The sequence below is a fragment of the Dendrobium catenatum genome, unplaced genomic scaffold (genome assembly GCF_001605985.2).
Source record: "Dendrobium catenatum unplaced genomic scaffold, ASM160598v2 fragScaff_scaffold_1573, whole genome shotgun sequence".
Taxonomy (NCBI): Eukaryota; Viridiplantae; Streptophyta; class Magnoliopsida; order Asparagales; family Orchidaceae; genus Dendrobium; species Dendrobium catenatum.
Genome location: NW_021320035.1, coordinates 439,357 through 467,041, shown reverse-complemented (window position 1 = coordinate 467,041; position 27,685 = coordinate 439,357). Strand labels below are relative to the sequence as shown.

At 33.3% G+C, this 27,685-nt stretch overlaps 3 protein-coding genes across 3 annotated transcripts; 1 reads left to right on the top strand and 2 right to left on the bottom strand.

The window, feature by feature from the left end:
- The first annotated feature begins 10,313 nt into the window (after positions 1–10,313).
- On the top strand, positions 10,314–11,809 carry LOC110103180 (pentatricopeptide repeat-containing protein At3g22690-like). Its single transcript, XM_020831782.1, has 2 exons — positions 10,314–11,642; positions 11,798–11,809. Exons 1-2 carry the CDS (start codon positions 10,314–10,316, stop codon positions 11,807–11,809), a joined length of 1,341 nt encoding a protein of 446 aa, XP_020687441.1.
- Positions 11,810–17,459: 5,650 nt separating this feature from the next.
- LOC110103194 (G-type lectin S-receptor-like serine/threonine-protein kinase SD3-1) lies at positions 17,460–20,492 on the bottom strand. The gene is made up of 2 exons (XM_028700667.1): positions 20,206–20,492; positions 17,460–20,115 (listed from the first exon to the last, which is right to left on the bottom strand). Exons 1-2 carry the CDS (start codon positions 20,288–20,290, stop codon positions 17,870–17,872), a joined length of 2,331 nt encoding a protein of 776 aa, XP_028556500.1. The 5' UTR covers positions 20,291–20,492; the 3' UTR covers positions 17,460–17,869.
- Positions 20,493–24,048: 3,556 nt separating this feature from the next.
- On the bottom strand, positions 24,049–27,470 carry LOC110103181 (protein UPSTREAM OF FLC-like). The gene is made up of 5 exons (XM_020831783.1): positions 27,257–27,470; positions 27,024–27,093; positions 25,544–26,191; positions 24,325–24,423; positions 24,049–24,199 (listed from the first exon to the last, which is right to left on the bottom strand). The coding sequence occupies exons 1-5, from the start codon at positions 27,468–27,470 to the stop codon at positions 24,049–24,051; spliced, it is 1,182 nt and encodes a 393-aa protein (XP_020687442.1).
- Positions 27,471–27,685: the final 215 nt, after the last annotated feature.

Genomic DNA, 27,685 nt, shown 5'->3' with positions numbered 1-27,685 from the left:
ATAATATTACCTATTTGGCTATTTCTATGCACTCTCATTCATACTTATATATATATATATATATATCTGATTAATATTTTACTTATTACTTTGTATTAATGCTAATATAATATTAACATTTGCTATAATAAATATTTTAAAGTTCAAATTTTTATAATAATCTTTCTGAAAATTACACTATTATACATTTTTTTAAATATAATAAAATACCTTTCAATCACATTTTTAAAATTTTAATCATATTTAATAACAATTTAAATTTTATCAAGACATCAGTGATTTATAGCTTTAGTGTCTTATTTGTTGATTGTTTTGGTGGCTGTCTGCTCTTTGTCAACTAATGGCAATAGGTTTCATTTTCTACAGTTTTGATTAAAAAAATAAAGCAGTGCACCTCCTATTAAGTAAGGTCATGGCCGACCGAACTCCATAGCACTGTATGTCATTCGTCATCTCCTACATTCGAACTTCAAATCACACGCCAAATTTTGGTAGGTGAACAATGCGACGCTAATATTTGTATTGGACTGTTCACCTATGCTAAAAAAATCCGCTGCGGGATTTGCCCAAGAAGCAAATGAAAGAAGAATAAATTGCGTTCGATTGGAAAAGAATAACAGCATTTTGAAGTTTTACTGCATTTTGGAGTGAAAAATAAGGTTTTCGATTTGAGATGCCCTAAGAGCTTTAATTAGTTGCAATTTTTTATATATATTTATAAAACTAATGCTCCTTTACTTCCTCTTCATTAAATTTCCAAATGTTAAAATTCATAATAAAATATTGACTTCTAATTTAGGCTTTGTTTGGAATAGCTTTTAGCTATTGCTTTTTCGCTACTTCTTAAAAAAATGTGCTAGAAAGCATAAAAAAAATTGTCCCAATCGAAGACTTTTTTTTTTTTTTTTTCATTTCGAACAACCTTCTTTTTATTTTTTTCCTTTTTTTTTAGACGAGGAACACTGTCCATAGGCCAGTTAAAAGCTCGGTCGACCTAGCGGGCAAAGCTCAGGTGCCTGGTTCGAATCCCCTGGACGGCAGTGTAAGCCTTAATCGTTAGCTTGGGTAAATTGGTGTGGGTTGAACAACCTTCTTACTGCTTTACTTTTCAAATCTCAACCACAATTCCTATTTGAATAGTTTTTTTCACAACTTCCAAAAAAAATTTGTACTGAAAAATTGCTTTCTATAATAGTTTTGAGAAGTTACTTTTTCTATAACAACTTTACAAAGCAGTAAGAAATTTGTCACAATTTAATCTTAGGCTTCATTTGGGACAGCTTTCTTACTACTTCTTAGATCAACTTTTTAGTACGAAAATTTATATTTTTGTGCTAAAAAGCTGCTTTAAGAAGCAATTAGAAAACCGTCCAAAACGAAGCCATAATCTTCATTAAATTACTAACAATTTGATCGCAACACACGTAAAATAACATATTTGCCATTTTTTATTTCTGAATAAGTAACTTTATAAATAGGATAAATTTTGATGAATTTCTCCTAACAAAAAGGCTTATCATATTCGTATAAATTTCATATATGAGTTAAATTTACTCTCAGAAAAATCTAAAAAAATTAAATAAAATAAAAATGTCTAATGTCCTAAATAAAATAGGCCCCAATCTTTGTTAATAATTTCTTTTTATAAAGTGCTTCACCAATACTCGTCAATGCAGATATGAAGAGACATCTGATCAAACTTGGTGGGCAGATGAGTTGAGAAATACTCCACACCCACTCCAATAAATAAGCACGTAAATTATTCTGTGCGGACATTGGACCGTCTAGAGGTGAATCAGAGCACGTCACGTCACCTGGTACACTACAGATACACAGCCACGGTACACATCAAAGAGGTTACATGACGCACTCTGATTTACCTCTGGACGACATCCGTATCCGCGCATAATAATTTCACCTAATTGTGAACAATAATCTTTCTTCATTTCAAAACAATTCATAAGCATGAAGATCATCAGTATCATATTTTTTAGCTGAGCAACTTTCTGGTTTTAATTAATGACCAAACAACTCAGAGAAAGTTCTTTCCATCATTAAAAAAAAAAAACTATTTAATGACTGTTAGTTTAATGCTTTAAAATATAAATTCCAAATAAAATTTACATAATAATATAATCATAATGGTCTTTTCTTAAAATAAATGAGGTGATTTATATGGGTTTTAATTTTTTCTAGTTCAAATATATTTGCTTGTCCTGATTGTTCGACAAGTTTTAGATTAGTTGTCGACCACTTAACACAGCTCTTCATTTTTCTCATTCAGAACTTGAGACCTGGCAACGACAGTGTCCATTCATATAGCCTACTCTACGTTGTTTGATAATTGTCGACAAATATATTTACAATATTAGCCAATCAAACTCAAAGAGGGTATGTGACCTCACATTCTTGTAGAGATATGTTTTTTTTAATGTTTTTTTTTTATTATTATTCTTGTAGAGATATGTTCAGAGCTCAATACATATCTAATTAGATCAATCTGGCAAATGATGAGGAGAGATTGATATGTATAATTATTGAGAACAATAAATAAATATTTGATCAAAATAATGAAATTTAAAATTATCTCATTAATAAAAAATCTCTAGTGTTTTCTTATTTTCTTAAAATATCTTATAGTTTAGATTAAATCTCTTCTTATTTAAATAAAATTTAATCTAGCACAATATACTTTTCTTTCATGAAATTTTGTTATAATTTTCTCCATGGTAAATATAGTATATTTCAATTAAAAATTATTATTTGATTAAGTTTTATAAAGATAAAGAATTTTTTAATCACCAAATGAATATAATTTAAAATAAAATATATAGATGGAAAAATAAATTTAAATTCTTTTGTTTTAAATATAAAAATAAAATATTATATTTTCATTACTTGAATTATTTAACATTAGTATTAATTTTAACAAAATTAGAGAGGGGGAGAGAGGATATCAAAAACAATGTTGTAATTGAGTAAAGTCAACTTATGAGCTGATTCAAATTTGATTCAATAAAAAGCTCATAGGTTAAGCTTAATGAGCTAACAAATTAAATTTGAGCCAGCCTTCAAACAATAAGTTAGAAATATTAATATAAAATGCATTAAGAACATACCATAATCATAATATTCAATAATTTAAATAAAATTTGTTGAAAATATCTCAATTTACATTTCACTTTCATAAATGAAGTGATTTATATTATTTCTCATAGAAATCAATATTTCAAATATAAATCTATTAAAAATATTAAAAATTTTACATTTCACTTTCATATATCAATCAATTAATATAATTTCTCATTTAATTTTTCATTATTTTAATCATTTTATTACAATAAATGCTTCGATCAATATCTAGTCCTTCTTTCACAATAAATGAATTTGTTAGTGAGCCAACAAATTCATAGAGAGAATCCAATAAATAAAATAAGAATCTATGATGGTTCTTTTGTAAATTTATTAGGGCGGCTAATTTAAAGAAAGTGGGCTAAAATAAACGTTAAGATAGGGCTCATCTTGATCTGTTCAACTAAGAGATTTTGGATTCGAAATTTGTATGTATGATATGTATATCTTAATTGAGCTAAATGACTATAAAATAAAAATAAAAAGACTTATAATTAAAAAATCTAGTACTTATCTCCACTTCTTAAGCTCAAGATTTTAAATTTATTTGACTTAACTTTCACTCTTTTTCAGATGCAAACTACCTAACAATACAGATAAATAAAAAGTTTGATTTAGTCTTAATTTGAATTTGTTCAAACATAGCACCATTTGCGGGCCATTAACGACAAAAGAGTCCGTCGAATATGCGTCTACTTCATATAAAGATAAATTTTTGTGTGAGGCAATGAGGACAATTATTTCTATGTGAATATACAAATTAAATAAAATTTATTCAATCATAAAACGTGTAAAATGTTCAATATATTACAAAATTTAAGTTTCGTTTGAACCAATTTTGCATTTTCTTACTATTTTTTAAAGTAATTTTTTAGTACAAAAATTTTCTAGTTCAAAAAATTTTTGTACAACAAAATTATTTAAAAAAATAGTACGAAAGTTGTCCCAAATAAAACCTTAGTGTCGTGAAATCAACCTAAAAGTTTGATTTGAATTGCTATAATTATTTATAAAAAATCCTTTTTAAGAAGGAATAAAAAAGCTTACCTAAATGAAGCCTAAGGCTTCTTTTGGGACGGCTTTCTAAATACTTTATGAAGCCTTCTTTTAGTGAAAAAAAAAAATTTTGAATTAGAAATATTGTACTTCATAAATGTTGCATCCTGGAGTATTCGCGGCGGTAGAGAAATATAAAGTTTAGTGTCTTAGCGTTGTACAAAAATTCGGCACGCAATCAGATAAGAGAGAGGGTGCAGCATTAAAGGAGACACCAAAATTTTTACGTGGAAAACCCCTAAAAAGGGGGAAAATCACGGGGCCTAGCATAGTTCGAATGAATCCACCAGTATTTATAGTTGATTACAAATGAAGCATTCCTTGGGGGAAGGCCTTAACTTGATGTACATCTTATATAGTACATTACATAATGGGAGTTACAAAGAATCCCAGTTAATGTGTTTGTTTGATTTGAAGGACTGTAGTCGGTGGACGACATAAGTCGAAAGGACCGTTGCCTGCGGGTGACGGAGGTCAGAAAGACTGTAGTCAGGTAGACGTCCAATAATGGAAAGTTATCCATCTTCGGATAGATGTCATGCAAAAGTCCGACAACCGATAGAAGTCTGACATCAGGTAGAAACTTGGCGACGAGCGGAGGTTCGACGTCAGTTGGAGGCCGATGAGAACTCCGACTTCACTTGGAGTTCAGGTGAAACTCCAGCGTCACTTAGAGGTCAGGCTGAATTTCGGCATCACTTGAGCATCGGGCAGAATTCCGGCGTGATCACTTGTGTTCGGGTGAAACTCTGGCGTTACTTGGGCAGAATTTCGGCGTCACTTGAGCGTCGGGCAAAATTCTAGCGTCACTCGGGCATCGGGCAGAATTCTAGCATCATTCGGGCGTCAGGCAGACTTCCGGTGGTGGTCGTGGAGGAGTTTCTTCCCTCCAGTCTTTCTCTTCTTCTTCTCTTTTTTTTTTGCTTGCCCCCTCCTTGCTTTGGCTTCCCCCCGGAAGAGAAATGAGGGGTTATTTATAGATTTCTGGAGTGGCATGACCTGTAAATAGGAGGATGATCAAGGGCAATTATAGAGTGGTTTGAATGGACGACCAATAATGTTCGTCAGACATTTGAAGGTCTTAATGATATCGGAATTCAGAGATCTTGAGCTCGTTGGATTCGTCTCATCGAGCCGCTCGATTCGACTATAAGCATGCCATGTTTGGAAACCGATTGGTAACCCAAATTGTGGTTTGAATCTTCTAACAGCTCTTCGAGTCTTCGATTTGGCTTCATTTGGGCTCGGATTGAGTCGAATTTGGTGTCGTTACGTTCATATTTCCGAGACGATCAGTTCGACTATAAGTTTGCTGAAATCGGAGTTCAGATGATCCCGAATTTAATTTTTGAAGTCTCCAACTTGATTTTTGCCTCGAGATTCGTGCTCGATCAAGATAATTTTTCGAGGATATATCAATAAAATAGTAAGAAAGCTATCCCAATTGAAGCCTAAGTTTATTAATTATCAAAATTATTTAATCTTAAAGAATAAATATAGCACAATTATGTTTTGTAGAATAGAGAAGAGTTTAATATAGATTCACAATAATGGATTTTCCTACCTAATGTACAAATAGAGCTTATTAGTCAAGCAGATAGCTAATCTGAGAATCGGCAAGCCTATTTAAACTTAAAAGCGTCACTTCTATCCCAAAAAAAAAACAACAAAAAATAAAATTTAGGCTTAAAAATCTGACGTAGTAGAGTAGCTTGGGATTGCTCAATGTGGTTTAGTTTGAACCAGATTTCTTATTGATTTTAAAGCATTTTTTTAGCATAAAAATTTCTAATTCAAAAACTTTATGTGAAAAAAATGTTATTTTAAAAAACAATAAAAAAATTATCACAAATAAAGCCCAAGTTTCTTGTCGGATACGTAGAAGGATGAAACCATGAAAAAATCAATAGCCTTCGTTTGTGTAATAAAAATTTAAAAGATAGATTTGATAAAATATAAATTTTGATGCAATATTTGAGTTTAAAGTTTCTAGTATTAAATTTAAGATCATCTAAATTATGATTTCAACAAATTTTTAGCTAAATTAAACGTCTTAACGAAATGAACCCAATGACATAAAACATGTTCCAAATGGAGTTCAAATGCCCGTAAATGAAGCACATTTAGAAACTTTAGGTCATTAATTAGAGGATCAAATGATCTCTGAATTTTATGTGCATATAGTTAAAATATGTGGCTTGATGAGAAGAATCCAAGAGACTCTAGATCACTCAATTCTTGAGTAACTAAGGTATTTAATTGCCAAAATATGATTCACAACCAAAGAAATCATTAAGGGTTGTTGCCTGAAATGTTTTGTATTATTAATGCACTTATCAAAATATAACTCAAAAAAGTCAAAATTATCATTACTGATCGTTGTTGTCCAACTTCTATCATTTGATTGTTATCACCCGACTGTCATTTCTTGAATATTGTTGCGCAATGACCATTGCTTGACTATTGTTGCTTGACCTATATTGCCAGACTTTCATCTTCTAATCACTACTGTTTGACCATCATCTTCACCTTCTGATGCTTCTTCAATATCTTCAATAAAATCAAATTAGTGTTCACAATTTTATAATCATGTATTCTCCAATTGAGGGGATAAGCATACCTATGGAATCTTACTCAAATAGGGTATCATTTCGAGTAGGCGCTGCCCCATGAACTTTTTTCCTTTAAAGATTTTTAAATAAAAAATTATAATATCTCATATGAAACTCTTATTTTATTTGCATTTATGTTGGAATGCTCAGGAGATGAATGAATTTCTTAGCTTACTAAAGTTTTTAATATTATTTTGGAGACTAAAAAGATGTCGGATGAGTGGAGAATGAGTATGTTGATTCTTATTTTTAGGAATAAAGGTGATGCACAAAATTGTGCGAATTATAGATGAATTAAGTTACTGTAACATCCTTTAAAACTATGGAAGAGAGTTATGAAGCATAGGTTGTGGCGTGATACTAATGTTTCTCAAAATTAATTTGAATTCATGCAAGGTAGGTCTACTATGGAAGCTATACATTTATTGAGAGAATTGATGGAGAAGTGTAGAGAGAATAAGGAGGATCTGCATATGCTATTTATTGATTTAGAGAAAGCAAATGGAAAAGTTTCAAGATAAGTTCTATGGAGGAGAGTTGTAGAAAAAAAAGGTTAATAATGCTTATATTCAAATCATTAAGGATATATATGCAGTGGCTATTACTAGTGTTCAAACACGAGGTGGTTGGATCAAGTATTTCTTATTTCAGTTTGATTACATCAAAGATCAACCTTAAGTCCATATCTTTTTGCTTTAGTCATGGACGTTCTTACTAGATATTTGCAAGAGGTTGTACCTTGTGTATTCTTTACGCTAGTGATATTCTTCTTGTTGATAAGACTAGAGAGGGAGTTGAAGGTAAACTTGAATTATGGAGGTCAACCTTAGAGTCTAAAGACATTCGTTTGAGTAGATCTAAAACAGAATATATGGAGAGTAATTTTAGTAATAATAGATATAGTAGGGGGATTGTGACTTTGGGAGATCAAGTCATTAATAAGAGCACATGTTTTATATATTTTGGGTCTATTGTTGAGAGTGATGGTGAAATAGATAAAGAATTCAAGCTGGATGGTTGAAGTGGAGGAATGCATAGGGGTTGTTGTGTGATAGAAAAGTCCTCTCAAACTTAAGGGAAAATTTTATAAGATGGTGGTGAGGCCTACAATGCTTTATGGGGCAGAATATTGGCTATTAAAAGCGAAGCATAATATTAAGTTAAGTGTTGTGATGAGGATGCTCAGGTGGATGAGTGGCTTTACTCTTAGAGACAGGATATGAAATGAGCATATATGTGAAAAAATTGGAGTAGCTTCGGTGGAAGATAAGATTAGAGAGAGTCGCCTTAGATTGTTTGATCACATAAAATGATGGCCTTCCAATGACCAAGTTAAGAAAGGACATTTATTAGATTTGACTTATGTTAAGAAAGATAGAGATAGATCTAAAAATACTTGATTATAAAATGTTAGAAATGACATTTCCTTATTATAATTAAATAAAATTCTGACTCTTAATAGGACACAATATAGAAAAAGGATTCACGTAGCCAACCCCACATAGTGGGATAAAGGCTTAATCTTGTTGTTGTTGTATGTTGGATCCTTATATAAAATTAAAATATTAAACTTTTTCTCTATTGTCATAAATATTTTACCACACAATAAAAATAAATAAATAAAGCACATGCACATTTTCCCTAATTTTATTTTTGAAAAATATAAAAATTGATATTATACCAACATGTTCAAAGCTATGCTGAAAAATGTATGGAAACATGCATTCAAATTTTTTTTTTTTATTCAACGTTCATTACTACGGCGTCCCAATCAAAATAAATAAGCTTACGAGGACATTCGTTATTAATGGACCAAGTAAAATGGATGAATTATGACCGTCACTAAATATGTGCATCCATGGTTAAATTATGATGATTGGGAGATATAAGAGTCAGAATTCTTTGAGATTTTATCTGTATCAGAGAATATTCTTGTGCCTATAAGACATGTTCTGATGGTTATAAATAATGTTTAGGTACATACGACCATATTCTGATGTTATAAGCACGAAAGTGATATATAAATGGTCAAAATCCTTTGAGTTTCTATTTGGGTCTTAGAAAAAAGAAAATGGATATGAATTGTTCTGCGATATAAATTTCAAAGTTTACTATTCTGTAAAATGAATTTCAGTTTATTATTTGAATATCTGGATAACTACTATGTTTTTACTATGCTGCTCAGTATAATGATTTTTTATACTACACTTAACTGCTTTTTAAATATTCTGAAAATGTTTAATAAAAAAATTCAAAAATTTAAATCGTTTGTATGGCCTGTTGAGCTGTTATAGCTCACTGTGATTTTGTTTCTGATTTTCAATATTTAGAAAAGAAAAGGAGATTGTTGATTAGCAGATTTAGAATTTGATCTGAGTTCATAAATATTTCTCTAATTTGATTTTTTATACATTCATAATTAGTTTAGTATTCAATTTATTGGCTTATGTTTGATAGTCATATACTTTAGTGTAGATACATTTTGATGAAATAAAAAAAATTGTTGATGAATTTATTTATAATATTATGAATATTTTAGTAGATATGCAGTTTGTAATTTATTTAAAATAAATATTAGAAGAGAATCTAAAAAATTCCAAAATTAGAATTTAATATTTACCTATCGTAGGCCAGCACAATAGGATTTGTCATGATCGGATTGTGTTGGGACGCCAACACACCAATGATAACAAATCACAGAAATAGAGCCTTGAGGAGGGCAAATTATTACGTTCAACACGCCAAATACATCGGTTCCCAGCGTATTTGGGTGATGTGGCGCATCTGGATTGAAAGTCCGGACGTCCGGTGACCGGACGTATTAATTCGCCCTTGAGGAGAGATATTAAATGAGAATTTCCTATTTGCTGCAACAGCAACAACACAAATTGTCTTCCATAATGTAGATATTATACCAAAGGGAGGTTTTCAAGAGGATTTATATTCAAGCAACCCAAGGTTGCCAATAAGCTATTACAATCATAGAGCCTACCAATAAGGGAGCATCAAAAGAGAAATTATTTTTTGCGGACACCGGACCGTCTGGGGGCGAAATAGAGCGCGCCACATCACCCGCTATATAGTGGGTACACAACCATGGTACACAACAAAGGGATGATGTGACGCATTCTGATTGACCTCCAGACGGCGTCCGTATCCACCAAAAAAGGCATGGTGAAGGTTTTTAATTGCAAGGATATTCAGACCACCAAATTTCTTAAAAAGAGTTCTTCCAAAAATGAGATGGACTATGGAGTTTCTTAGCATTAACATCACCATGATACAAAAATTTATATGAATTTGTAAATTCGTAAAATCTAATTTCTTTAAAATAAGACTTTTTTTTTTTAGTTCTATCTCCAATTTTATAGTGGCATAAAGCAAAATTCTTCCTTAAGATATCATATATTTTGAATGAAATTTATAATTGAGTTGAAAAAACCTTTTGGTCATCTAATTATTTAACGGCAATCCTCTTCCAGCTCCGATCTAGTTCTCGGACATCCTCCTGTCATGGCAGCCGTCTTGTCCTCCGTCACTACCCAACTCTCTACTGCCACTCACCGTCACCTTCCCCCCTTCCGCCGCCGCGACAGAAACACCGTCCACCTTTACTCTCCTTCGCCTCCGCCGGCCACCGCCAACGCCACTATCAACACTTCCTCCATCGAGCACCGAATCCAAGAATCCCTCTCCCTCCTCGACCTCATGCAATCCGAATCCATCTCACCAGACCCATCTCTCCTCTGCTCCATCCTCAAGTGCTGCGCCGACGCTCGCTGCCTCCGCCTCGGCCGCATCGCCCACGAAAAAGCCGTCCTTGCTGAACTCGACACCGACCCTTTCGTGGGTAATAGCCTCCTTCTCCTCTACTCCCGCTGCGGCTTCCTTTCCACCGCACGGAAACTATTCGACGAAATGCCTTCTCGAAATGTTGTCTCCTGGACCACTGCCATCTCCATGTACCACCACGCCGGACTCCCACACGAAGCTATCAATCTTTACCGACTGATGTGCGGCGGCGCCGCCTTTGACAACTCGGTCGTCAAACCCAACTGCTTCACCTACACCACTGTGCTCAACTGCTGCGCGAGTGTCAAGGACTTCGAATTAGGTGTTAAGGTACACGGGCAGATTGTTGATGATGGGTTGCAGAATGACAAATTTATAATTGTTGCGTTGATCGATATGTACACAAAATGCGGAAAGGTTTGTGATGCACGCAAGGTGTTTGATAAAATTCCCGAGCTATCAATTGAGGCTTCCACCGCTATGATAGAAGGTTACAGTGGCAATGGCCAACCCAAGGATGCAGTTGATGTTATGAGGATGGTTTTGAGATCAGGACCATTAGCAGAAATGGTGATTGCATTGGGTTTTACTGCCATGATTCGACCTTTTTTAATGGAAATGGCACTTCGACATGGACAGGAAATCCATGCTCATATCATCAAATTTGGGCATAAGCCAGAGAACAAACATCTGAGTGCGCTTCTGAATCTGTACGAGAGATGTGATAAGATGGCCATTGCTTACCGAGTTTTCAAAGAATTGGAAGTCAAAGAGTTTGGGCTATGGAGAAGATTGTTGTCTGGATTTGTAAGGAATGGATTGTATGCTGAAGCATTGATGATTTATGCTGAGATGACCACTTTGGATTATAAAATGAGTCATTTTGTGGTGATTGAAGCTCTAAACGCCTGTGTTGGGATGCGGGGTCTGAAAGAAGGGAGACAGATTCATGGCACATTGCTTAAAGTGGAGAATTTGATGGGAAGTACTTCACTCACTGTTCTGTCTGAGCTTTACATTACTTGTGGGAAGCATGAAGAAGCTTTGAAGGTAAGTAATTTGAATGTAAATATTAAAAATTTCATTCACAGAGTAACACAATAGGCTCCTGCTAAGATAATAGACAAATCTTAGAGATAGTAAGAAAACACTTATTCTCGAGTTCCTGAGTTTCTAGTAATTATGTGATATGTGATTATCTGCAGATTATTATGTAAATAATCACTTGTAAATTGTAATGATAAAAATTTGTTGGCCTTTTGCAACGGAAGATCACTTTAAGGTATTAAGAAAGCCAAGTTGCATGCAATTTTTTTTAGTGTCAGACCTCTTCTGTGTTGTTTTTCACCACCATCATGGAGTTCTATGGGTACTTAACGGTCGGTTCTGGGTTTGATTCACTTGAAACTTCAGCTTTAAGCCCAAGCAAATGGCAGCCTAATATAATGCCTGATGAGATTTATAAGCATTTATGACAATTTAATTGAACTTATAATCATGTAGTGATGATTAGATCATTGTCAAATCATTAGATCATTTGATTCAGATCAGTAGTAGAATATTGTAATGAAATTAGTTTGCATTTTACCTGAAATTAATCTGAACTAGGCTCATTTGGGACGATTTTTTTAGTCTTTCTTAAAATAGTTTTTTTTTTTTAAATTATTTTGATGAATTTATATTGATATATATAAATAAATATTAATTTTTCTCTCAATATAAAAAACGTCATAAATTACTTATCTATCTATAAAGAAATTATTGATATATAAATTGCAAGGAAAAAGATAATATAAAAATGAATGTGTAAAAAATTAAAAAATAATTACATGAAATAAATAGAATATAATTAAAAAGAATTCAAGGCTATTTTAACATTTATAATCAAAGATAGAAAATACATCTAATAAATATCTAACAAATTAGTGAGACATGGATACCATTGCTAAAATCATTCAAAATATTTTGCAAAAATGTATTTAACACTCTAACAGTCTAACCAGCACAAAAAAAAAAATTTTGAGAAATAAAAATTAAGGTAATGCTGATGATTATGACGACCAAGACGACTGTTCAGTTCAAGATTTGCATCTCGCACATCAGAAATCATAGAAAATCCATAGCTTACCAATCAGCTTATTAACTCTCTTGGTGGCATTTAATACAACAGATTAAACAGCCTAATCAGTACATAATCATCTTAGGCAACTCTCATTGGTCTGTTAGTTGTGAGCTTTGATTATCAACTAAAAGGTCTTAGGTTCAAATTTTGCATATGAGATCTATTTTCCTTGACTTCAACCAATACATAAGGGGGGGTCATAAGATGAACATAACACATACAATCATTTGCTCAATTTTTATGTTTCTAGAGAATCTAATAAAAACTGAGTTACTTGCTCTATATTATCTTTCTCTCACATTTTCTCTAATTTTCTATCTATTATTAGACTCACATACAAATTTAGATCCAACTCAAACAAAACCCTCTAGTAACTAGGAACTAGGCAAATACTAATTCAATCACCGAGAGCAAAAAAGAACAAAAACAAAAGCAAAGGTCGGCACACAAAAAATATAAGAATCTTACAGGTTAGCCCAATTGATGGCTGCGGCCAATTATCGCTGCTCCATGTTTCATTATGATTTGATTCTGGAAAATTGTAGTTGTAATTCCTCTAATACAAAAAAGGTTGGTGCCTACTCATTCGAGAAAGTGTTAGAAATTATTTTTCTTTATTAAATTTAAATGAGAATTTAACTCCTAATCAATAATAATCCACCAACAAATCACGTATCATCTAACTCAAGAACGAGCTTCATCACATTATCCTTTTCTTTGTACTATTCACCTTGGGAAATGAATGGCACCTCGATTGTGGCAGCAGATCTCATCTCAAATTCAACCCAAACCGTAATCTTATGATTGCACCCAGTAAATTATCCTTGATAATGGCCAAACTTTTCCTATTTCAAACATTGGACAGGTCCTCTAACCACACGAACTCAGACGTGCCTTCTCCAAAAATAAATTCATGTTTCACATATTTCCCATAGATTTCACTCTGTTCATAAATTCAAAACCGATAACACGTGTGTTATGTATGGAATCTGATTGTGTTGATCAATCGGGTTAGTCTATTGCCTCATACTGCAAGTTTCTCGTGCTCTTTGTGGGACGTAGGGGTTTACCCCTTACTTGGGTTTGAGCGCTTTGCACCCGAAGATTTTTTTTGTTACAACGCCCGGCATTGCATACCCGAGCGCCTGAGCACTTTATTCTCATGCGCCCCATCCCTGAACGACAGAGAGTGGAGCCCTGCAGCTATCTAGATATGACGCCGCAGCAGATCAAGACAAAGGTTTGAGCATCGCAACGCCCTAAACTAGCATCACAACGCTATGAGACGGTTTTCTTTTTCGTTTTTTTGAATGGTTGCATCCCTTGGGGTTATTGACTTGGCTTTCTCTTTTATTTTTAGTTAAGGAAGATATTGAGAATGGTGCATGTGAGAATAGAAGCAATGTGAGAGAGAGAGAAGAGAGATCTATACTTTTTTCTACCAATTTTCAGATTGGATTTCTTTGTATCGTGTGGTGTGGCACCGTGGTTTTTTTCTCTATTTTGGGTTTTTCCATGTTAAATCTTAGTGTCTTTTATTTTTCCGCTGCTTTTTCTTTCTTATTTGTTTCGTTGTTGTGGTGTTTTACTCCTCATCTACCACCAACGTGATATATATCATTTGATGCAGTCTAATACAACATATAAGATTCAAAAACCCACCAAAAACTCATCAAAGAACCTTGTCAGAAAGGCCAATATCCGATCCCTTCTCCTTATGTCACAAGTGTCACCCAACAATTGTACTTTGCTCTTCACAAAGTCTAACAATGATACTTAGCATCAGCATCTCGGACAACATAATTCCTCCACATTTCCTTTACAAAAAGAAATCCTTTACTATGTATTATGTGTAGCTTACTATTATGGCCTTAATATCACCTAGCAAAGAGTCATTGACTCTCTTATTAGCATCTGCTACACAATCTCAACCTCGTAAAATTTACTATTATGAAGCATGGGGACCTTCCCCAATAATTTTTAATCAAGAATTTAACCTACAAAAATTCTCCACTATGAGGTTTGTCGAATATGCTAACACAACTCTTCAATCTGCTCTTGCTAAATGGGGGAATGATGCGGACATCCAATCATGAAGATTTTCAGAGGAGATGAAGATCGACGGCCGAGATAATTCCACTTATCTTAATTTGTTATTTGTAATTTTTATTTTTATTATGAATTTTTCGTTTTTACTCTTACTTAAGAGGGTCGTCCTATGTAAGCCCTAGGGGCATATGTGTCTTGTTTTAGTTTCTTAGGCCTATATATAGAGTCCCTTGCTTGTGTAATATAATGTTGGATGATTAATAAAAAATTTTGTTTGCACTTGTGTTCTTTGGGAAGAACCTTGGGTGAGATTCCTATGGGAGGAATTCATAGCTTCCACCAGCTGCAAGATGTGTCCGGGCTCGTGCATGAAGTCTATTGGTCAGCAACGTAGTACCCGTCAGTTGTAGGATGTGTCCGGACTCGCGGTTGTATCTTTCCTTCCCTAAATCCTCTTCTCCTCCTCCCTTGACCGTCGGCCAAAATCCCCCACTTTCCACCGGCCAATTATCCCATAAACTCTTCCACTTCCACAAAACCAACCTCCCCTTCTCCCTCCCCACGGCCTTAGCTCCACCTCCAACACCCCCCGCCAACCTCCTTAGCCGCCGGTCTCTCCAATTTGCCGGTTTCATCCCCACCATCACCCAAACCCACCCGCCAGCAATCTCTTTGCCTAATATCACTTCCCTCTAAAACTCCTCTTTCCTTATTTAGGATGTTATTAATTCGGAAAGATTTCAAATTCGAATTAATCTAATTTGAATTTCAAATCCACCCTCATTAATTATATTAATTTTGGGAAGTTTTTTTTATTTAATTAACTAATCAATTTTAAAATTGATTGATTAATTAATCCCATATTCAAATTTCAAATGCTTTCATAATTAGTGCATCTATTTTAGGAAGCATCCTTCAATCATATTAAATCTGAAATTATTTCAGATTTAACTCTCCAATCTCCTATTAATGCATGGGTCCACATACATTGTATGTGGACACCTTTTCTCTTCCCTCCATTGGCCGGCCCACCTTCTATCCCCTCTCTAATTATTTATTCCCTAATTTACGGTCTAAGATTAGGGAATATTAATTACCTCTTCCCTCATTTATTCTTTTTGTTTGAAATTCGAAATTTTTTTAAATCTCCCCCACCTCCTTCCATTCTACATCAGGGAATCCTTCATCAATTAACTAATCATACAAATAAAGTAAAATGATGTGGCAAAATGCAAACACAGCACACATTGAAATAGCTTGCACCCTCATGCTTGATGCCAACTTGCCTACCACCTTTAGGATAGATGCTCTTCTAAATGTTGTCTACTTTATCAATCATCTTCTCCCTCACACAAAAAATAATCTTTCACCATACTAATTATTATACATCAAACCTTCACAATACTAATCTTATGTTGCATCAAGAAACAATCCAACATAACAAGATCATCATGGATGTTGAATAGCGAGTTATAGCCATAATAGATACATATTTGAAATGGCTCCATTGACTTTTTAGTAATTTAACATTTCAATCAACACATCCAAACCTTTCTATTAGAACAACAACTTTGCCTTACCTCTAGCCAATAATCTAGTCTTTTATGCTTGTACCAAACACATTGAGATAGAGTCTATAGACTATCATTTCATCCATAGCTACATCAAATCGAAGGATATAATCATGCAATGCATCTCATCTCAACACCAACTTGTACATATCTTCACTAAAGTTTTCTCTCTGCCACTTTCTTTCATCATTTACACAACAAGTTGATGAATCAAGAATGACCCTTATCGTGAGAGGCGAGATAACATAATACATAATCAATGATAAAAGCAATCCAAAAATCGACAATGACTACCATGATCATTGTCCTGCATACAATCACAACCCTTAATCTAAAAATATCAATTCAAACTTAGCCATGGGGAAAAAAAAAAAACCTTTGTCATATGCAACTAACTCAGCACATTCTAGATAAAACAAGTTTGGGGAGTAAATAAATAAATATCTCATTAAAAAAAGAATACCTGCTACATGAGAAATGTCAAAATGACCACATATCTCCCAAAAAATTAAGATTACTAAATGGTTAGTTTTGGGTCACTATCAAGCATGGTGGTGTCACCCAATCCTCAATTATGGAAAAACACTAAACACAATGTCTCAAGTGTGCCCACTCAAGGATATGTAGAGCCTAGAGGGTGAGTCTTTCTAAATACCTAGTATAAATCAACTAATAGATTGTTGCAGTCAAATTGAGGAAACGAAAAAATACTACAAAAATAGAAACTTGAAAAGCACCAAATACAGCTTCTTAGGTAGCACTCTATTGCCGAAACTTAGGTAGCGCTCCATTAAGCATAAGAAGAGGTGTGATGATGCAAAATGTCACTATCATTAACCAAAATAAAATCAAAGTTAGTCTCATATATTTCATCAATCAATAACCCCACAAGTTACACATGTTCGACATACCTTAAACAAGTTAATTAAGGGATTGTTGCAACCAAATTAAGAAAATGGAGACACTAGAATAAAAGAAACAAGTAACACATCAAACACAACTTCTAAGATAGTGCCCTCTGAAGGATAAGTAGGGGTGTGATGGCGCAAAATGTCATTGTCATAGACCTCAATATGCTCTAGTCTTATAGATTTTATCAATTACTAGCACCATAAGTAACATATATCTGTGAAGATTCTTTATAGATATCTTGTAAAAGTCAATTAACGGATTGTTGCTGACAAAGTGGAGTCATTAAAATAAGAGACAAAAAAGCACAAACAAAATTCTTCCCTGTGCACTCTCCTATTGATTCATCATTTATATCCATAATAATTCGGGGTTGAATCCCCTCAGCTTTCAAGATCCATTGAATGTAGTGATAGCAAATTGGAGTGATCTTTCTAGGCAAGATCCGGACTCAAATACATAGCAAAGCCAAGATTAGGATTTCAAAATCATTTAATGATTGAAACATGGTGGCTAATATTCCAAAAATATCATGTCATTCATGGTTAGTAATAGGGAGGAAGGAAAATAACGGAAGTCAGCTCTAGGTCACTGAGTTACCTTATCTTTAAGTTCTCATAGAAATGTCAATGGAATCCTACAGAAAAAGCTTCATTTTCTGGAGGCATGTCCAAGGAAAGAGACCCTTCTAAAACCATCACCACTTCAGCAATGGATGGCCTAAGACTTGGTTTATTCTGCATACACCATAGAGCTAATCTTACTACTCTCTCCATTTCTTCCAACTCAGCATCCCCAATTGATAAATGGGGGTCAACAAACTGACACAACTTCCCAACCTTACACATCTGATAAGCTGAATTACATAGTTTGTCATCATCCACGAACCTGTTTTCTGCAAATATGTGTAGCAAAATCCGACCAAGCATGTAAATATCTCTCTCCAAAGGACTCTCAGATGAAGAAGCAACATCCTTCTGTAACAAGGCATGGAGACCATAATAAGTAACTTTAACAATCATGTTCTCATCAAGTAAAACATTTTCCAGCTTCAGATTTCCATGAGGTATGCACTGCTTGCATTCTAGGTGTAAGTAGGATAGAGCTCGAGCAATTCCAATGGAAATGTTGAGCCTCTGATGCCAGCCATCCTTGCCTCTGCAATGCTTTCTGTTGAGTAACCATTGATCAAGAGAGCCGTTGCTTATGTATTCATATACCAGAACCTTGTGTGCAAGTTCGTAGCAGTAACCTTTTAAAGCAACGAGGTTTTTATGGTGAGTACTGCCCAAAGTTGAGACCAATAGCAAGAAATCTCTCTCAGAAACTACTGCATTACCAATCACTTTTACAGCCACAAGTATCTTGTTAGGTAGCATGCCTTTATAAATGCTCGGCCCTAGCTTATTCCCAAAATTCTTAGTCAACTCTTTCACTTCTTCAAGTGATAACCTAACCATAGCACTGTAGTGTGGATTCATTCTAAAATCTTTTCTCCGTTCAATTTTAGTCTGCCTTCTTCTATACAGAACAAACCAAACTATAATTATCTCCACAGTGAAAAAGACAGAAGCTGTGATCAAAAGAAGTACTACAATACCAACCATAAAACTCTTATGTCCAACTATTTGAGCTAAATGTTGCTTCGCATCCAATGGCAATGTGTTTCCATGCAAATTAGCAGCTTGAGCAGATACGGCCTCGGGGACAAGGCAGACTTTCAAGAATGAAGTAGCAGGAACAGAAGAGTAACGGTAACCACTGATAAAGCTAGTTCTCTTAATGGTGCAAAGTCCCGAACCATCATTTTTAGCAGTCACAGCAAAACAACTACTATCATTTAAGCAGTAACTTCTGCAAGCATCTAAGCTCAGCATCATATCGAAATCATGAGGAGGATAAAGGCTATATAAAAATGTCTGTTTGAGAACCAGCATGGTAATACCTGTGTTGCAATTTCCCAAATCTGCAAGTTTCTCACAATCACCAGAAGCGGAATCCTGAAGAAGGCACTCACAAGAAGGTCCGGAAGAATTATAACGACAAACATGATATAATCCACAGAAGCCAAACACATGGCACTGACTTGGCACAGCTTGCCAGCTAACCTTCCATGAAGAACTAGCATTGTTCCATGAATATATTCTCAGATTGCCATCAGCATCAATTCTCAAACGCCTGAAAGCCACAAATGGATCTTTGTAATCCTCAGTATAACAAAACCAAGCAAGACCCCCTTGAACATCAAATAACCCTAGAAGCCCATCTGCCTCAAGATGAACTTCTCTAACATCCACAGGCTGGCTCAGATGACTACTCCAATAAGTCACATTGTCCTCCCAAACAAGTGATATGTCGCCAGATCTCTTATTAATTTCAAAACTATAGTAGCTAGAAGCGGAGTCTGCCAAAGAGGCTTGTAGAGACTGAGGAAATGAGAGAGGCTGCCCAGGAAGTAGAGTATCTGTAGGACTGTTAAAACTCTCCCAGACGACTCTATCTCCACTGCCCATGAGAACCAAGTTCCCATTGTTCATGAGAGTAGCAGTTTCAACTCCAAGATAGGCAGTGCTGCTGCTCCAAACTGGCAGACCATGGCGACTAAAGTCAACTAAAACCAAGCTCCCATCCATTGAGAGCTGCAGTGTCGAATTTTCGCTAACCCTAACCCCAGCACCAACAACCCAAACGGGGACGCTTTCTCCAATGTTACGGAGATTATACCAAATTCCCACTACAAAACCAGCATCATCAGACTCGTAATCCCTAAGAAACCCAAAAGCAAAAACCCCATTTTGCGAAGTCCAAGTAATAAACTTTTCATAACCAAAAATCTGGAAGCCGAGAGGGACAGAAACCAGCGGGCGTTCCTCTGATAACCCTCGGCAAGCACAACCCAGAAGAAACATTGCCATTAAAAAAGCAGCTGGACTACCAAAAAGGTGTTTTTTGAGGAGCTTACCTCTAAATGGATGCACTGGTGCGCCTTGATTCGTTCGACTGATGGAATCCCCGTGCATATCGGCTGAGAACGCCATGGATTTCATGCGAAAGTGTTGAGAACGCACCAGTAGCAATTGGATTCAAGTGGCGGTTTTGAGCTCATGGGACGTAGGGGAAGGGTCTGGGGGTAGGAGAAAGGAGTGAAAGTGAGAACATTGGAACTGTGCTTGGTGGACGGAAGACGGGGAGCAGGTGGGAAAAAAGCCTTTCGGGGAAACCATTAGAGTGCGCCCACTTCTGGTTTTTGTCTCTCCTTTTCCGGCCTTTTTTAATGCTATGCATATAAATCTGCCTATATAGAAGTCTGATAAATGTAAAAAAAAAAGGTATTATGGTGATCAAAAGCATTTTAAGCTGCGATTATTTTACTTCAATATGATAATTTTAATCAATTAAAATTGAAATACATTAAAAATTTATTAGTATAAGATTTTTTTAATATTTTGACAAATTTTAACAAAATTTTATAAATATTTATGAGTAATCTTCAATTTTTTTATTTCTTTATCAACAATAAGCTGGTCTGATGCGAAACGTTTTAGCTTAAAATGTTTCTTAGGCATACGTGATATAATTTATTACAAATTTGTTATAGGATTCTAGAATCTTCTAGGTTTCAGGAGTTATCTACTTGCTTATTATATATAAATTATGTAAGAGGAATGAGAGAATGATGAATATAATCTCTTTTTGAAACTTTTATGCTTTGTGTTTATCTTTGTTCTCTGGATTGGATTACCTTCAAGCAAGTCCGATTCTTCCGACTCACCTGCATCATGGTCCGTTAACTTTTTATGTATTAAAACTTGATCCGTAACCTTTTAATATTTTCCAATTAAAATTTAATATCAAAACAGATATATCAAATGAGAAGCAAATAGTTGTTGAATCTCAACTCCTATAATTATTATTGATAATTAAAGGTGCAATTGTCTAATTAATTTAGGTTATCCAATTTATTCTTTAGATAAATTTGAATTAATTTTTAAAAATTTATAATAATTTGAATCATAATCATTGAAAATAGATCAAACGGTGAGATGAGTGCAATATGCATATAAAATTATGAGCATATTATGTAGGATCTCAGCCCATAGCTAAAACAATAGGATTATTTTTATTAGAATATCCTCAATTAAATTTGATTAAAATAAAAATTGGACCCATCAAATTAATTTTTATATAAATCATATAAATATGAATGGTATTTAGCTTGATCCACTCTGAATAAAAAGGTACAATCCACTCTAAAAAAAAAAAGTACAAATAAGAGAAATAATGAAGAAAAATCTCTCTTTCTTATTGATCGCCGCTTGCAGGCAGAATTTTCATTATCTTTATTTGTGATGTAATTGTTAGTAAATAGATAAAATTTATTTCTACAGAGGAAAAATATTTAAAAACAAATAAAAAAAATAAAGATATGACAATTGGTAAAATTTTAATATAAATTTATTTAATTGATGACTATATTATGTTCTCATCAATATAAATTTTATTATAATTGATTATAAGAAATTTTCTCAAAAATACTTACACCCCCCTCCCTCTTACTCTTAATAAAAAGAAAATTAGCCCAACTAAAAAATACAATAAACATTAATGAAAAAGTTGTAAATATTGGGTATCTGTCTAAAGGCTCTACTCCCAATTTATATATATGATTAAGGCTTCGTTTGCGACATCTTTCTTATTATTTTTTAAAGAAGCTTTTTCACTAGAAAACTGTTTTAAAAAATATTAAGAAAATTGTCCTAAACAAAGCATATGTTAATGTAGTGTATTTTTTTATATGACAAGAACAAAAGTTCGAAAATAAATCAAAACTTGAATTATCAGAACATAGAGAGTACAATCATCAAAGTTCCATCCACTCTTAAGAAGATTATAAAATGAGTTACCCACAATTTAACATTTGATTATGCATTAGTTTTTGTGTTAGTTCATTCATTTTCTCCTCTCTTGCTTTTGGCATAAATTACTTATTTTCTCTCTCTAGCATTTGAATTTAATTATAAAGCCAAACGCCTATTTTTTTTAATTATGTTTAACTCGTTTTACACATTTAATTTTAGCAATTAGTAAAAATATTATGATATCAAATGTTTTAAGGTTTAATTTAAATATATATATTAAGAGAATTTGATAAGAAACTGCGTTAAAATAATTATGTTTGTTTTCTTATAGTGGCCCCAAAGAAAAAAAAAAGGGGGATTTACCTACATAACACTTTAAACTCACATATTTACATATTTAACACCTATAACTGCTAATTTACACTACCTACAATTGAAATATCTTATTTCCTCGCATCTTGTACTTCGTGACAACTCCCATTTGCTTGCAGGTTCGTCTTCTCACCTTGTTCTCTGTTGATTTCCTGCATGAGAAAGCCCTCTAATATTTTTGAACACTTGTTTTTTGTGAGAACGCCCTCCTACTTCATCATTCGATTATTGCTGTGAGTTTTGAGTGATGTCATTTTTTCCTTTTATTTCTTGCCATGAGATATGCATATAATTTTTTTTCTACCTTGGGTTGCATTTTTTTTTAAGTGGTGGTTTGATGAATGTATTTGGGTTATAATTAAATTTGGGTGATATTAGAGTAAAGTTAAAGCTGAAGAAAGAAGAACATATGAAGGTGAAAAATACCAAACTATGAAATTAGAGTATGATTTGCTCAAATCCTTATAGAGAAGGTTTAAAAGATTTATCCATGACTAATTGTCATGAGTTTAAGTTACACTACCATGTTAGTCCTAATTCTCCCAAAGCTTATAAGACAATTTCAAGTGATAATGAGGTAATGCAAATGATCGGCGGGTTGAAGTTGTCGTTACTTTACAAAGAGGATGCAGAAGCTGATATGAACTTAGAAGGTTTAAAGAATTGTCCTAGCACGGGCAAAGCTTTTAATGTTGCTTCAAATAATATTGACTTTGAAAGCTTAAGCAGTGATTAGGTTCTGCGACCAATTAGTGATTGTACACATAGAGTGTGCATGTGTCATTTATGAATAAGCATATATGAAGAAGCAATTTTGTTGCTCTGATAGTCCAAGATTATGAAACATAGCCTAGAAAGCTATGAATTCCTACATAAAGATTGATTTTGAGTTGAAGTTGTAGAAAATCTACAATATTAGTCCAAGTGTTCACTCATATTTGACTTATTTACCATATAAATGATCAAAAAGTACATTTCCAACTGAAATTAAAAGTACTTGTAGCACCAACAATATGTCCAAATCTTTTAATGCTATAAGCAAACCTATGGTTGATGTTATTGATATGATTTAATAGTAAATTGATCCTTGATTTTTCTTTTTTCATGTGCAATGCCTAATTCACAAATGAATTGAGTTTCTTTATCTTTACCAAAGATTTACATGGAACAGTCATTCATTAGGAAAAAAAAATATCAGTAACATATAATTTGTTTTTTAGAAGAGGATATATTTTATTCCATAAAAAACTGTGATTAAAAGTCTTTAAGAGAATCAATAACTCACAGAGTTACCAATAAAATAAAATAAAAACCAAGAGTCAAACATCAGCAACATATAATGACATATAAGAAGTTCACATTTTCTCATCAAATTTGTTAGAAGTAATTGCATTCGATCAAGCATCCTATAGCTATTGCACCAACAGTACATATATCTGATTCCAAGCATTTGAAACACAACAAAGTGACAAAAGAAAAAAAAATTCACAAAACTATTCTCACAAAGATCAAAACAATTCATTAAAAAATTTAATGCATATATCGATCGATCGATTTATATGCATTAAACAGAACTAAAGAACAGTCACTGTAACTTTCGATGGTCTTCTTGCTGCAGTTTGCTCTTCTTTCTTAAAGCTGGAGCTTCTCCCTTTCTCTTTCAGAGCCATGCATGACTTCATATGAGAGTGCAGCTTCTCAGGCTTGAATGGTTTCCCGCATTGCCTGCAAATTTAAACAAATACAGCATTATTTGTTTTACAATTTTTTTCTTCAGCAAAAATCATCGTATCTAACTTTCTTTACAGTACTATATCAATTCTTCTTCCGCTAAATTTGATTGAACTCACGAGCAATTTGGCTCTGTAGAAGGCTTGTATCGGACGGATGCAGATTTTTCTGTCATTTTTCTTGATCCTCCATTGCTTCCTTTTTTCCCCCAGTTCTTCCTAAGTGTCATTTTGGATCAAATATTCAGTAAAAAATGAAATGTTGATCATAAGAAGAATACTATAGAGAGAAATAAAAAGTATGAAGAGCACAGAAGTAAAGCATATTATATATATAATATATATGATATATATTAGTTTGATATATAATTTAAATATATATAAGCTGCGTTTGATGTTTTTTTTTTTTTTTCCTGATAGAATAAAAATCATAAAAACTGTTGCTAGCTGTTTGTTTGATCACAAAACTTTATATATCAAAAATATTACTTGATATTTACTTCATGATAATATTTTAATCCAGACAAATATATTTAATAAATTTTTTAAGAGATTTTAATCAGCTAGAAATACAAATGACTTTTTTTTAAGTAAAAATTAATATTTAATCATTGTATTCAATACAAAGATCATAATTTAAACTCTGAAATTGTATATTTTCACTCAACCTAAACATTGCGGTTTTTCAAGAAGGGTGGTGTCTTAGAGCTTCGTTTTTGGAGAATTTTCTTATTCGCTTTTAACTAGCAAGCTTCCTAGTACAAAAATTTTAGTTTTCTTTATATTGCGAAGCTACTTGAAAAAATAGTAAACAAAAATAATCCAAAGGAAACCTTATTTTCCAAGAAAGGGTGTGTCTAGGCTTCGGTTTGGGGTGTTATTTTCTTATCGCTTTTAAGCAGCTTTCTAGTACAAAAAATTTATTTTTTTAAATTGCAAAGCTACTTTAAAAAAAAGTTAAAAACAAACATCCCAACGAAACCTTAGACTTTATTTGGGGACCGGCTTTCTTATTCCTTAAAACAATTTTCTAGAACAAATTTAAATTATTCTACTAAAAAACTACCTTATAAAAGCAGTAAGAAAGCTAGCCGTCCTAAACAAAGTCTTAATTATTACATGAATTATCATTTTTTTCTTAAGATCTACCATAATGTCCAAAAATATTAAAATAAGAATAATTAAAAAAATGATAAAGATTTAATATTAAGCTCATACTTAATTAAATATAAATTTTTTTACATAAAATATATAAATTCTTAAAAATTTACATGATATGTTTGTAAATTCCAACTAAAAATTAATGAATGAAAAGCAAAAGTGGGAAGAAGATGAACACCTCTCATTGTTGCTATTACTCGTCTGATAATTCTTCCGCGATATGGATCCATTCCGCTGGCGACTCTCTCTCTTCAGAGAATCTTTTATATCCACAAGCCTACATCTCAGGAGATTCCTTAAAATATCCGCCGCCCGCCGGCGGGGCCGAACTTCCCTTCTTCGTCCTTTACTATTACTTCTATTAACGTTACTGCCACTCTTCTTAATCACAGCCTCATTACAACTCTTCTCCTGATCTCCTTCTTTCTTCATCTCTTCTCTTCTCTTAGACTTCGCAGCTGTATGATTTTTAATAGCTTCTTCAGAAGAAGTTGAAGTTGAAGGTACTGGTCTTAATGGCGACTCTTCATCATCACCACGCGGAGGGGGCTTCGGAGAGATGTTATCTTCAATCTGCAAACTCTCATAAGATATCTCTTCTTCTTCTTCTTCTAATTCATTTTCGTCTTCGACTTCATCTTCTTCTTCCCTGTCTTGTTTTCTAGTTGAACTAGTACTCCTTCCATTGAATGGAAAGAATTGCTCGACAGCTTTGTTGTGTTGAGAAGGAATGAGTGATCCTTTGAGGATGTATTCGTTGTCAGAGAATGGAGAGATGAGATCATTATCGGTGAGATCTTGCCATATGTGGCCAGCTTTGTAGCTCCTGTAAGTTAACGAACTCTTGAGTCTCTGATCTTAATTACTTAATTAACAAGAAAGAGTTTGACAGTTTTAGTCACGATGAACATTTTCATATAGACAATGTCAACGGTTCTTCAAATTAAATCTATTTAGCGACCGTTATTTTCTGCTATATATTTGCATCTATAAAAATCACTTTTAATTACTTTTAAACAATAAAAAGGATATTTTAATCCATCATATATTAATTTTTTCCCAAATCAAATACGTCCTAAATTAAAGAGGAACACAAAGCTCAATTCTTTCCAAAAGAAAAGTTAAAGAAGGGTGAACATTAAAATAAGAAAAAATAAAATAAAATCAACAACAATAAAAATAAAATTAAAAGTAAAACCTTAATTATTTAAAACAAATAAATAATTAACACCTAAGTAATGAGAAATTAAACTAAAAGATCAAACCATATATATGTGTATATATGGAGAAATTATTCTGTGCGGACATTGGACAGGAAGAATCGTCCGGTTTGTCATTGTGAATAGGCGTCTTTATTGTTCACAGAGATAAAATCGGATGGTTCTTACCGTCCAATGTCTGCACAAAATAATCTCTCATGTATATGAGTTTAAAATTTAAAAATTGAAAACAAAAATATCTGTATAGCTATATTCCGATCTAATTTGCATCGGATATGTCAAAAAAGTATTAATTTACTTTGAAATTAATGTCGTATATAAAAAATTTATATTATACTAATCTTAAAGTAAAATTTAATGAATTTTAAGCCCATCCTATGGTGAATTACTCAATTACGTAAAGACAATATAACATAAATAAAATAAAAAAAATCAAACCTTTTGTAAGACCAAGAAAAGGATTCCGGCATTTCTCTTCCCCTAAGCTCTGATAGCCATCTCTTAACATCTACATTCATATCACAACATCCTCATCAAAACTCCATCAAAAACACAGGGCTTCGTTTGGAATGACTTTTTTACAGCTTTCAAAGTAAAACGTCAGAAATCAACAATAGCCTTATCGTATATAAATTTCACATAAATAAAATTAAATTATTAATTTTTCACACCTCGAAGATGAACTCCATTGTTGTTTAAATGATGAACACGAATCAGATGAGGCTGCTCAGTCTTTCCATTTCGACTAAGGAAGTAGACCACATGAATCCTCCTAGTTTCCCCTCCTCCTCCTCCTCCTCCTCCTCCTTCCCTTCTTCTGTTTCCGTCCATCTCTTCACAGACCTGCTTTGCTTTCTCTGATTTATTTTTCCTGCTGTTCGACATCTGCCATGATTACTGTAACGTTAATATATTTTTTTCCTGCTTAATTAATTTTATAAAATAGTCTCATTCATATCAAAACATACTCAACAATCTCTTATGCAAACAGAGAAAGTTTATAATATTTTTACATCAGATTATATAATTCATATAAGAAATTAAAAACTTATATGAATCATTACAGAGCCGGCCTTATGACTCAGTTCAAAAACGAGAAA